Consider the following 12,183-nt stretch of genomic DNA (forward strand, 5'->3'; position numbering starts at 1 on the left):
TGTGTGCTCCTCTGATCAAGAGAAAGGGGAGGTCTGGCAAAGAGATACAGGAGGTGGCCTCGGCTTGGTAGCTGACTTAAGCTGTGAGGAGCAAGAGGAGCCATGGCCCCATCTTTCCATCCATGTGTACATTTAACAAGTGCCCATGGAGCCCCACTGTGTGCCAGGCATCTTCTGGGCCTTGCTCAGTGGTGAGCAGATAGACAAGTTATCTGTCTTGGAGCTGACATAGAAATGAGAAAGGCAGTCAATAAATAAACATACCTTATGTGGTTTGGCTGGATAATAAGCTGATTTCTAATGATGGGCTGGGGACTGGAATCCTTTACTGCCTTGGGGAAGCAGGTTTCCAATATCTAGAGATACCAGAAAGGGGTGTCCAGGAAGCAGTGGGATATGCAGGTCTCAGCTCAGGAGTGATAGCAGGTCTGGAGCAGTGCAGAGGTGGGATGATCACCATTAGGCTGTGGTCATCCTAAAATGGTATAATCAGGGGAGCAGGGATGGGAGAGTCCTACAGCATGGGTGCTGGAGGAGGTGGCTGCAATGATGTAGAGAGGGGAGAGACCCCCACCAATTCCTTCTCTATCTCAGCCATAGAGGGGTAACAACCAGTGGACCTGAGGGCTCTCGATCTGTCTCCAGAGCTCCTGCATGTGACTAACCTCCGTGCGAACTTCAAACTGCACACACTGGGTGACAGGCCCCAGGGGGGCTTCAAGGGACACCCCTTCTACTACTATGCCCTCTGAACTTGTGGTCCAAGGCAGCTGCCTGTGCCATGGCCATGCCTCTGAGTACAGGCCTGCACCCAGGGTCCCACCCAACGTGGAAGGCATGGTGAGTACCGTAGGAGGGGCATCCTGTGGCTGGTGGGAAGGCAAGCTGGGGGACTGGGGTAGACTCGTCTTGCCCTCCTCCCTGCCAGGTGCGTGGCCTTTGTGTCTGCTGCCACCACAGAGCTGGTACCCACCGTGAGCACTGCCAGGACCTGCACCAGGACCACCCATGGCAGGCAGCAGAGCCTGGGCACCCCCATGCCTGCCAGGCCAGCCCACTCCATATCCACCTTCCTTGTTCTGCTCCAGAATGTGAGTGTCATGGGCATGCCCGCAGTTGTCACTTTGACATGGCCCTGTATCTCGCATTTAGCAATGTGAGTGGAGGTGTGTGTGATGCATGTCAACACAAGACACCTGGGTGCCGCTGTGAGCTCTGCCAGCCCTTCTTCCACCGAGATCCCAGGGAGGCTCCCTGCTCCCTTCACTCCTGCAAACGTGAGCCCTCCAACCCCCAATCCTAATTCTGACCCTGTTCCTTCAGTTTCAATGGTGACCTCTGACCTGACTCTGTCCACACTTCTGACCCCTGATCTAGCCTGTGACTGCAACCCTTTGGGTGCCCTGGAAAGTGGTTTGTGTGATGCCCACACAGATGAAACCTCAGGCCTCCTCTCTGGGCAGTATCGCTGCAAAGTTCACTTGTGCGGCCAGTGCTGTGACTCCTCTGGCCTGGTCACTACGGCCTGAGCTCGCAGTCAAAGGGCTGCCAGTGTGAGTGACCCTCAGAGTGGACCCCCACCGCCAGGTCCTCCTTGCTCTGCCCCCAATTACTGCCCTAATAACGCATGCACCTACCTACCCCTGTAGCACTCATTAGCACCCTGACAGCCCTGTGCCTTAGCCTGCAGGTGCAATCCCCGGGGCTGCATCCCTGGCACTCATGCCTGTGATCTCTCCAGTGGTGCCTATCACTGCAAACGCCTTGTCTCTGGATGGGACTGCAGCCGTTGTCTGGTGAGGTTTGACCCACCTTCTGATTTGACCTTGATTTTGGGTGCTGAGCTCCTAGAAGCTGACAAGTACAAGGTTGTAATCAGTGTGACTGCAGACTAAGCCTTGCTGGTGGGTTGGTGCCACTTCCTGATCTGGTCACTAGAGTCAGTGCCACCTTGTCTAGCTGAACCAGCACATGCCCTCAGGTGGGAGCTTTGGGAACAAAAAGAAAAGCATTTAAAAGAGTTACAACAATATTATGCACTGAATTTAAAGGTGTTTCACAGCAAAAGTGTTTGAAGGGACACGCAGTGTATCCCCTTCTTGCCTCTCCTTGAACATTACAAATCCTTTGTTTAACTTTTATTTTACCCCTGGCTGTGACCTCATTTTCTTACCTCTTACCTCCCCTCCATGAAGCCGTGCAGGAGTACACCAGGGTCTCCTCTCCACTTCTCAGCCAGAGGCAGAAGAGCATTAAAGCCCTGGGCTCACCCTTGCTTCTTCCTGCAATGAGCAGTCCCAGCATATGGCCTTCCAGGCTCCTGACCCTCCTCTCCTTGCCCAGGTCTTCCTGTCCTTTCTCCACCCACCTACTTTCTCTTATAGCCCAGCTTCTGGGGTCTGAGTAGTGACTCACTAGGCTGTCGGCCCTGTGACTGTGACTTTGGGGGTACAAGGCAGGGACTGGGGGTCCAGGTCAAAGGACAAGAATTGGGAGTTGACTCTGTCCCGTCCCCACCCGTACGCTGGCTCAGGTGTTCTGCAAGGTAGGGCCTCTGCCTCTGCCGTCCCCACCTGTCTCCACCACTGCCGTGAACACTGGTCTGGGTACTTCTGTGCTGGCCTCGACCAGGCCACTACTGAAGCTGAGCTTGGTCTGGGCCTCCAGCCTGCTGACCCCCAGCTGCTTGTGAGTGTCCAGGAAGGGCAGGGGCAGGAGAAAATCAAGGCTCACACCTTGGTGCTCAGGGGAGGGAGAGAGTGTCCAGAGAGAGCTAGTTGGAAGAAGAGGCCAGACAGGGTTAGGAAGGTGAGGCAGGTCCAAGTGAGGCAGCATCAGCATGGTCAGAAGTTTGGTGTCTTGGATGGAGTCCATATTCCCAGGACAGGGAATTCCCTGGCAGTCCTGTGGTTAGGACTCCCAGCTCTCACTGCCTCAGGCGAGGGTTTGATCCCTGCTCGGGGAAGCAGGATCCCACAAACTGCACGGCGCGGACAAAAAAATCCTCACCCAGGACAGTGTGGGAGGACACTGACACCTGACTTGCCCACAGGGAGCCCCCGAGCCTGCTCCTCCCAACTGTACACAAGCCCCAGGGACCTCCCCTGGTTGGCTCAGGCCCCGACTTCAGAGAAAGTGTGTCCCTCGATATGCCTCCACCCTGCCAGGTGAGCCTGTTACAAATACCAGCTGCCCAAGGTAAGGAGTGTGAGGAACAGGGTTGGGTCACAGGCCACTAGGTCTTAGTCGGGATGGGCCCAAGCCCTGGGGCTATGAGTCCCTGGGGTCTTAGAGGAATGGGAATCTAAATCCTGAGGGTCCTAGGTCCTGGAGTGGTCTGGACCTGGGAGTCAGTGTCTCACATCCAGGCCCCAAAGGAGCCCCTGCCCCTGCATCAGGGAGCTGGCTGTACACTGTGGACTGGCTCAGACTTTGCACGTGTGGTTGATGGGGCTGGCCTCTCTCTTCTGGCACCCATAGTGCCTTCTGCCTTGGAGTGTGACATTGTCCTACGCTATGAGACCCAGGTCAGTAGCATGGGTGCCAGGCAGGTGGATGGGTGGTGCTGGGTGGTGGGTAGGGGCAGCTCTATGACCACTGACCCCTAACCCTAGGCATCTGAAGAGTGGCAGGCATTAGTCAGGGTCCATGCTCAATCCCAGCCCAGCAGTACCCGCTGTGCCCATCTGCTGCCCTCAGAGCAGCTGTTCTAGGTGGCCTTGACCCAGATACACAGGTAGGCTAGACCCCATGACCCCCAAAATACCAAGACCCTGTTATGTAGCCAACACATTCAAAGCAATACCCAAACAAAGTAGAAACCTTCCAATATGGAATACCATCATGTCATAGAACAATCAAAGCAGGGACCTAATTTAAAACAGGGCAGGGTTTAAGAAGTTGGTCTTTTTCCATTGGTTGTATGATGAAATGTTGGACCCCATATCTGCGCAGTGGAAATGGGGCATTCCTGGGACCACATGATCATGACCTCCTTACCCCACCCTGACTCCTCTCCCTGGTCCCTGCAGAGCTGTGTTTCTATCCAGACTTTTCCACTTTGAACCTGGAACACGCTACTCCATAACCCTGTGGCTATGGCAGACCAAGGGGGTGCAGAGACCTGGGAAGGGGGCACCATCCTTCTGGACTCGGTGAGATCCTAGGGATTCCACCCCACATCTGGGTGGAGACACAAATTAGCAGGACAATATGGATGCAGTGGGCTCAGGGGACAGGGGATTGTGGAGACATAGAGTTGCACCAAGAGGATTGAGACAGGTGGAGAGTGTAGGGAGGGGGAATCAGTCAGGGGAAAAGCACATGCCAAGGATAGAAGGTGAGACTGGCAGGTGCCAGACCTCACAGGAACTTGTGGGCCAGGCGAAGGGCTTATCCTGGGGAAATGGGGAGCCCTGGAAGGGATTTGAGCAGGGAAGAGACATAGGGAGGATGGATTGTTAGGGGGAAGCTACTTCAATGATTCTGAATGAGAGGTGGCATTGCCTGGACTAGATCAGGGCTATTGGAGAGGAAGGAGAAACAGAATCAGAAGAGAAACAGGAAAGGGGTGGGAAGGGGCTGTGAGGGCCAACGTACAGAAGTTCCATTGTAGGTGTTAGTGAGTGGGACTGGGTTCACTACCCCCTGCCTTCCACCCTTTACCTTCCTAGTAGGTTGTGCTCCTGCCACAGGTGAAAGGGTTGCCTGGACTGAGGTCTGTGGACCCTGGGGCCACGGGGCACTTGCAGGAGCTCCACAAGGCGGGCTGCATGGAGGCAGCGAGGATGAGCCTCTCCAACACTATGCCTGAGGCCTGTGTCCACCTTGCCGGCAGCATCTCTGCCCTGTTCCAGGGGGGTGGACTTGGTGAGTGTGTGGCCCTGGTTTGAGGGGGCTGAAGGATAGGGGTTGCAGGAGACACCATGAGGTTCATCTGATCTTACCCCTTCTCCTGGCAGCATGTGAGTGCCACCCCCAGGGTTCACTGACCACCGAGTGTGCCCTGCTGGGTGGGCAGTGCTGCTGCCACCCTAACATTGATGGTCGTACCTGTGACCACTGCAGGCCTGGAACATATGGCTTCCGGTCCACTGGCTGCCGTGGTGAGCCCTCAGGGCCAGTGGGTGTGGGGTCTGGGACCAGCCATCTCCTTTCTCTAGGGCTTGATTGCCCTGTCATTTCCCACAGAGTGCTGCTGCCACACCAAGGGTGCCACCAATGCCATTTGTAACCCTGTGAACGGGCAGTGCCCCTGTCGGGCAGGCCTTGCTGGTCGCTGCTGTGACCACTGCCTCTATGGCTGGTGGAGCTTCCCATGCTGCCAACCCTGTGCCTGCAATGGAGCTGCTGAGTTGTGCCATCCACTCACAGCAGTCTGCCAGGACTGCCATGGGGCCACAATGGGCCAGCACTGTGAGAGGTGAGGCTGCCACTGGAAGGCTTGGGGAGGGATCGTGATGAGTGGGCTAGGCCCCATTCCATGTGCTACTGCCCCCAGGTGCTTGGATGGCTACTACGGAGACCCCACCCTGGGCTCAGGGCCAGCAGAGGCTGGCCCTGCCTCTGTCCTGGGCACCCTGGCTCAGGCATCTATCATGGGACTTCCTGCCATGTGGACAGCACCAGTGGATGTGTCCTGTGTCTCTGTGCATCTGGCTATGCAGGTGAAGCATGGTTGGCAGCGACAAACCCATGGCCCTGCTCACTTGTTCACAATCCCATCAGGTCCACGAGGCAAATCTTTGCCAGTGTCACCTGTGTGTTTGAGCTGCAGGGCGCACTCCTCTCCTCAAGAAGTTCCCATTCTTGAGGAATTATAGTAATGGAACTTGTAAGCCAAGAAGATGGGTCATAATATAGCTATTGTGTCCTCTGCCCTCCTGGCTGGACCTCAGACCTTTTGGCTGGTTAAGTGGGACCCAGAGGCCCCAAAGGTACCGGAAGACTACTGAGGCAACCCACACATACCCCAATCCACTCCAGGCCCCCGCTGTGACCGCTGCTCCTTGGGCTACTTTGGGCACCCTTGGCCAGGAGATGACCCCAGAAGGAGTCTGTGCCAGCCCTGCCAGTGCAACAACAATATTGATCCCGTGATCCAGCCGCCTGTGACCCCCCACAGTGGACACTGCCAGCACTGTCAGCACCACAGCCATGGCCCTGGCTGTGCCCACTGCGGGCCTGGCTTCCAAGGCAGTGCCCTGCACCAAGGGGGCTGCCGGCATGAGTGTGTGAGTGGGATGGGTGAGGGTATCCCAAGGTGGGGGGTGCGTTCTCTTTCCTCAGACCCCGTCAAGCCCTTCCTCTCCCCAGGCTGTGGCTGGGGCCGCCAGGGCACCATACCTGCGAGGTGCCTGTCTGGGGCTGAAGCCTGCTTCTGCAACCAGGTCAGTGGGCAGTGCCCCTGCTGCCCCCACACGCTGGGGCGGGACTATAGCCGCTGTGCCCCCCTCTTCTGGAACCTGGGGGTGGGCCCCGAGGCTGCGAGCCCTGCAGCCGCCGTGCCCAACACACTTTGCAGCCAGTGTATCACCCAGTGAATGAGCCCTTGTCACACATAGCATGTGGCAGTGGCCAGGTGTGAGTGAATGTGTGTGCCTGTGGTGTGATTTATGGCTGGTGTGAGTGTGAGTGTTAATGTGACTACCAGCAGCAGTGTGTGTGGCTGCAAGCAGCTGTGTGTGCTCTTGTGCAACATTAGCTATGAGCAGACATGAGACCATGTGGGCCCGACCCCACGTGCCACCGTGTGTTGGCGTGTAGGTGAAGCACTGTGAGTGGGTCATGGCAAGCAGAACGAGTGTGGCATGGGTGGGGCCGGGTGCAGCTGGGAAGGAGGCAGAGGAGGCACGGGCTGAGGGGGAGGATTGGGAGATGCAGGCAGAGATGGATGGCCGTGGGAAGCGAGTGTTTCCAGGAGGAGAGACGTCAGGGACTGAATGAGATGAGGTCTGAAGTGTGTTCTCGAGTCCTTGGTGAGGAGAGGGTGGGAGTCGGCGGGTGAGCGTGTGGAAACAGTGGGGTGCTCCACTCAGGACACAGAGGAGCAGGTCAGGAGTTGAGAACCCAGAGGGCCAGTCTGTGGGAGGCGAGGCTGGCAATGTAGGGACAAGGTGGGGGCCGGCCAAGGGGGTCAGACCAGAGGAAGCAGGAGGGGAGAAGCCCTCAGCCAAGCACAGGTATGAGTGCTGCCTGGACAGGAACAGGGCTGAGAGGAGGCGACTGTGTGCCGCCTCTGAGCTCTCCTTTCCTTCTTCCTCCCCCAGAGGAGGCTCTTTGTTTCTGCGGACTGGCCACACACTCTTCCTTCAGGTCATGGGTCAGTGCCCCTGCCAGGCAGGATTTGGGGGCTGCACGTGCTCCTGGTATCAGGATGGGTACTGGGGTGACCCAGAGCGGGAGTGCAGAGGTGAGCAGGGCATTCACACAATCCACCACCAGGGGTGCGGCTGTCCTGATGGGATCCTCCCTGTGGGATGGCAGGGGAGCCACCAGGTTGTCCTGAGGGAGAGCACGTGTTTATTGCTGTTTTCTCCAAAACTTAAAGAAATACTCATGAAAACAGCTGTAGGGAAAGAGTGTTGGCAAGGCCAGGTCGGGTAGGCCTGCGGAGCAGACACATTGGGTGGTTCTTTCCTGACCCCACCTGCCAGTCTTGACCCAAACTGACCTCTCCCTGGGCTGTAGAGCACCTGGAGCCCTGTGCTGTTTTCCTGCCCAAAGGCTGCCATGCAGTATGGCCTCTCTGGCTGGGGTAGATGCCAGTACCCATGACCATCCTCTCTTTTTTTTTTTTTGCTGTACGCGGGCCTCTCACTGTCGTGGCCTCTCCCATTGCGGAGCACAGGCTCCGGACGCGCAGGCCCAGCGGCCATGGCTCACAGGCCTAGCTGCTCCGCGGCATGTGGGATATTCCCGGACCGGGGCACGAACCCGTGTCCCCTGCATCGGCAGGTGGACTCTCAACCACTGCGCCACCAGGGAAGCCCCCATTCTCTTTTTTTAAAAAAAAATTTTTTTAATTTATTTTGGCTGTGCTGAGTCTTAGTTGCGGCACGTGGGATCTTTTTAGTTGTGGGGTGCGGGATCTTAGTTGCGGCATGCATGCGAGATCTAGTTCCCCAACCAGGGATCGAATCCGGGCTCCCTGCATTGGGAGCGCGGAGTCTTACCCACCGGGGAAGTTCCCCCATGGCTGCTCTGAGCAGTGGCTTAGGTGAGGCTCTCATACTCACACAGGGTCATTCTCCTCCTCAGGCTTCTTGGCGGCAAGCCTAGTGTGAGTGCTGCTTGCTCCCTACCCTGAACCTCTCTCTCCCCCACAGCCTGTGCCTGTGACCCCCAGGGCTCCATCTCCCCCAGCTGTGACCCACACACAGGCACCTGCTGCTGCAGAGAGGGCATCTCAGGGCTGAGGTGCCAGGCATGTGCCCGTGGCTCCAGAGGTGGCTTCCCACACTGCATGTCCTGCCCTCCCTGTTTCACCTCCTGGGACCAACACCTGGCTCTGCTCCAGCTACAGCTGGACACTGTGGCCCACAAAGTGGCCACCTTACGCCAGGGGATGCCTGGCTGGGGTGCTGGGGGCACCTGCAGGCCTGGAGGGGGTACTCCAGCAGGCCCAGACACTCCTGGAATCTCCTTCCCCCGCTGTGGGGCCCCAACGACAACTTATGGAACGGATAGCTGGACTCAGGCAAGGGGTCTGGGGCCAGTAGGAAGGAGGTCTCCAGCTAGCCTCCCAGGGTCAGGGATTCAGAGGGTCTTGGGTTGGCCTGTCTGAGTCCTGGTTCTGGGAGTGAGGTGAGTTTTCTTGAGTGAGGAATCAGGGAGGAAAGGGCATCTCTGGCCAGGCTGATACTCCATCCTCCCACAGACCGGAAACAACTGCATTGGCCCAGACACTGTGGGCCAAAGGACAGGTTGTAGCAGAAAGAGAGCCATGGGTTAGGGGGCAGTGTGAACATCTGGAAGAATTATCCCAGAAGCTAGACTGTGTCAAGGGCTTGGCCTGGCTCAAGAAGGCCACAGGAGCCCAAGGTGAGGCCAAGTAGGCAGGTAGGTGGGCCGCAGGTGATGGTGGGGTCTAGGCTGGGGCAGGAGGAAGGGACCAGGTGCCTTTGCTTACATATCTGGGGGACCCAGGAGTCTGACTGACCCTGCCAGTGGAAGCCCTGAGCCAACCCTGTGTCTATTGTTCCTATCCCCTGCAGGTGCTGAGGCCCAGGCCTCCTCAGCTGCCCTGCTTTCTCAAGAGGCCATGCTTACAGCCCAGGCTGTGGCCACAGTTGGAGGACTAGACAGCATCCTGGGACAGGCCCAGGAGGCCTGGTGGTGGACAGAGAAGCTGCTGTGGGGGATGGGCCGACCCAGAGGGACAGCTGTGTGGCAGCTGAAATTGAGGGGCTGGTCCACAGGGTCCAGAGGCGTCACCCTCAGCTTCTGCAGCTCCTAGTCAAAGCTGGAGTGGTAGGTGGAGATATGGGTCACTGTGGGAGGCTTTGCCAAGGCGAGGACTCTCTCCTAGGGGTAAACTGGGTGTAGGGCAATGGGAGCGCTGGGACATGCATTCCTCACTGGATCCCCTAGGAATCGGGGACCATTCCCCTAGGGGTCGGGGACCTCGGTTGGTTTATGTTCCTGTACCCTGTGGTGTTCTCTCTTGTCCTGGGACCCTGCCTACCTCCCAGTGGGCTCTGGTTACCTCCCATAACTCCTCCTATAGCCTGGACATGGCAGTCACAGCCTTGGAGCAATGTCAGCAACTGGTACAGAGCCATGGGGGCTGTGGAGGAGAGCATGGTGGGAGTCACAGTGTACCATGGCTTGGCCATGGGATTGCAAGAGACATATTCCACATCTGACCCACCCCTACCAGCAACAGCAAATCCAGGCCTCTGCAAGCTCCACGGGAATCCAGGCCTGGGAGATGTGGCGTCATGCAAGGGGGTCTGGGGTGTGGCCACCATGGCTCACACGCAAGCAACTGTGCAGCCCATCCAGCATTTCCTCTTGGGTACATGTCTGCTTGTGTGTCTGAGGTCAGGGGCAGGGGCAGGTGGGCATCCAGGACACTGCTATGATACTCCTTCTAGAATGAGGAATACTCATCAGGGCTGACCAGGGATCAGGTGGGAGCACTAGTGTGCTTCTAAATGTTTAACAAGTGGGGCCTGGGGGTCAGGAGGAACTGATTCCTAGTGTTTGTCAATTTCTATGGCGTCAGTAATCCCCACCGTGACTGATTTCATTCTGCCTGTCATTTAACAACTGATTCACAGAATTCCTGAAAATTTAACAATTGGCTCTTGGAAGCCTCTAGCACACCATGTAGTCATGTCAGAGGCAGTGTCAGTGAGAGATTAGGGTCAAAATTCGTTGGGTCAAGGATCGGAGTTCACATCCAGGATCCCTACCTCCATCCCCACAGATGCTGTGAGTGTGGAGCTGGTGGCATGCCATGTGCTGGCGGTGCCCCTCCCCCAAGGTGGGGCAGCGGGCATTGCCCTCCTGCTGGATCAGATCCAGGGTGCCCTCCCTGTGCCAGATGCTGTAGGCCAGGAGCTGCCCAAAGCTGAAGGTGTTCTCCATCAGGCACAGCAGACCAGGTTAAGGGCCAGGAGGCTGGAGGTAGAGGTCAGAGGTTGGGGAGGAAAGGAATGCTGGACTGCCTGATCATCTGTGTCCTTCAGGGAGGGTACAGCCAGGGCCTTGGACCAAGCGCTGGATGTTTAGGGAGTGCTGACTGAGGTGGGAACTCATGCAAGGGCTGCAGAGCAAGGACTGCAGGTCTTGAAACAGACTTCGAGGTCTGGAAGCCAGTGTACAGGAGGTGATACCCCACCCATACCCCTCAGCTCCCTCACACCTCTTGCTCAGAGGCTGCTGTGATCCCCATTCTTTCCCTGAGATCCTTGACCAGTTGTGATACCACAGTGCTAAATACCCTGACCATGTAATGCTCTACCTTGCTGTGACCTCTCTGTGATTCCCTAATCTTTGCCTCAGGTGGCAGGCCACCTGGCCTGGGTGGCACTGGCAGTGGATGTGACCCCGGTCCTTGGGCATCTGTCCAGTGCAGCTATGGCTCTCAGGACCTGTTTGGCCCTGAGTCAGTGGCAGGCCCAGGAGGCAGAAGAGTGAGCAGCACATGCCTTGGGTGTGGCTGGGAGCCTGGGCAAGGTGAGATGGGAAAAGTGGACATTAGGGTCTCAGGGACACCTCTGGAATAGTGTGAAATGGGGTTTAGGCTGGGACTGGGCTATGCCAGGCTGAGGCAGGGTCTCAGTTCTAAAAGCCCCTGCCCCCCAAACCCAGGAACTTTGGGTGGCAATGTGTTTGGGACTGTAGAGTCTACGTGGGGTGGGGTTTCAGATCTAGTCTTGCTCTAGGAATTGCAGGTGGCCCAGTTAGGTGTGGTGGAGTTGCAGGAGGGCACGCATAGCCCGGTGGCCACGGTGCAAGATGCAGAAAAGCGGGTACAGTGGGCATGAGCTGAGGGCCAAGAGTTTCTAAAGCTGGCACAGAACAGCTAGAGCTGCCTAGAGGGTACATGGCTGGGCCATGGTGGGGTGGGTATGGGGGGTGGTCAGGGTCAGAAGGGAGGGTCAGAGTTATAGGGATGGTGTGGGAGGGTCAGGGAAGGGTGCAGGTCAGGTCCAGATTCATATAGGGGTCAGGTCCAGATTCATATAGGGCTCAGGCTGGGGTTAAAGTCTAGAACAGGAGGTCAAACGTTAATTAGGGTTACAGCTTATTTAGGGCTGGGGTCAGAGTCAGGGTCAGAGATTAGGACCAGAAGTCAGAGCCTGGCTCAGATGACCCTGATCCCCAGGGTTGGAGCGCCACTTGGCTCAGAATGCGCAGGCACTGGGCAAGAAAGTGACCACCCTGTGGGCCCTGGAGCAGCAGGCAGCAGAGCTGCTTGATCACATGCAGCTGTGGGCCATTGTGTACACCACCTGCTGACTGCTGTCTGTGGATGCCAGTAAGAGGGACTCTGGGACTACCTGGGTGACTCAGAGTGACCCCAGAGTGACCCAGGAATCTCCTGACCTTGAGAGACCAGAGGCACCACTGAGTGCCTGCTGATCCTGAGCGACCTCTATGTGACACCATGTTGTTTTCCAGTGGCCCTCTGACCTTGAGAAACTGGGAGGCGGCGGGTGTCGGGGGGTGGGG

The 12,183-nt window shown here is 57.2% G+C and overlaps 1 protein-coding gene across 1 annotated transcript in view; it reads left to right on the forward strand.

The window, feature by feature from the left end:
- The window catches only part of LOC112394668 (laminin subunit beta-1-like), a 14,857-nt gene extending 3,314 nt beyond the window's left edge, over nt 1-11,543 (forward strand). The window contains exons 2-12 of the mRNA XM_024737529.1: nt 595-840; nt 929-1,796; nt 3,053-3,527; nt 4,032-4,154; nt 4,695-4,869; nt 4,962-5,105; nt 5,191-5,422; nt 5,501-5,666; nt 5,986-6,389; nt 9,216-9,471; nt 11,011-11,543. Coding sequence (XP_024593297.1) covers nt 4,098-4,154; nt 4,695-4,869; nt 4,962-5,105; nt 5,191-5,422; nt 5,501-5,666; nt 5,986-6,099 — 888 coding nt within the window. The 5' untranslated portion in view covers nt 595-840; nt 929-1,796; nt 3,053-3,527; nt 4,032-4,097 and the 3' untranslated portion in view covers nt 6,100-6,389; nt 9,216-9,471; nt 11,011-11,543. The remainder of the gene's footprint in view (nt 1-594; nt 841-928; nt 1,797-3,052; nt 3,528-4,031; nt 4,155-4,694; nt 4,870-4,961; nt 5,106-5,190; nt 5,423-5,500; nt 5,667-5,985; nt 6,390-9,215; nt 9,472-11,010) is intronic.
- The last annotated feature ends 640 nt before the right edge of the window (nt 11,544-12,183 follow it).

The sequence above is a fragment of the Neophocaena asiaeorientalis genome, unplaced genomic scaffold (assembly GCF_003031525.2).
Source record: "Neophocaena asiaeorientalis asiaeorientalis breed wild unplaced genomic scaffold, Neophocaena_asiaeorientalis_V1.1 scaffold680, whole genome shotgun sequence".
Lineage (NCBI taxonomy): Eukaryota > Metazoa > Chordata > Mammalia > Artiodactyla > Phocoenidae > Neophocaena > Neophocaena asiaeorientalis.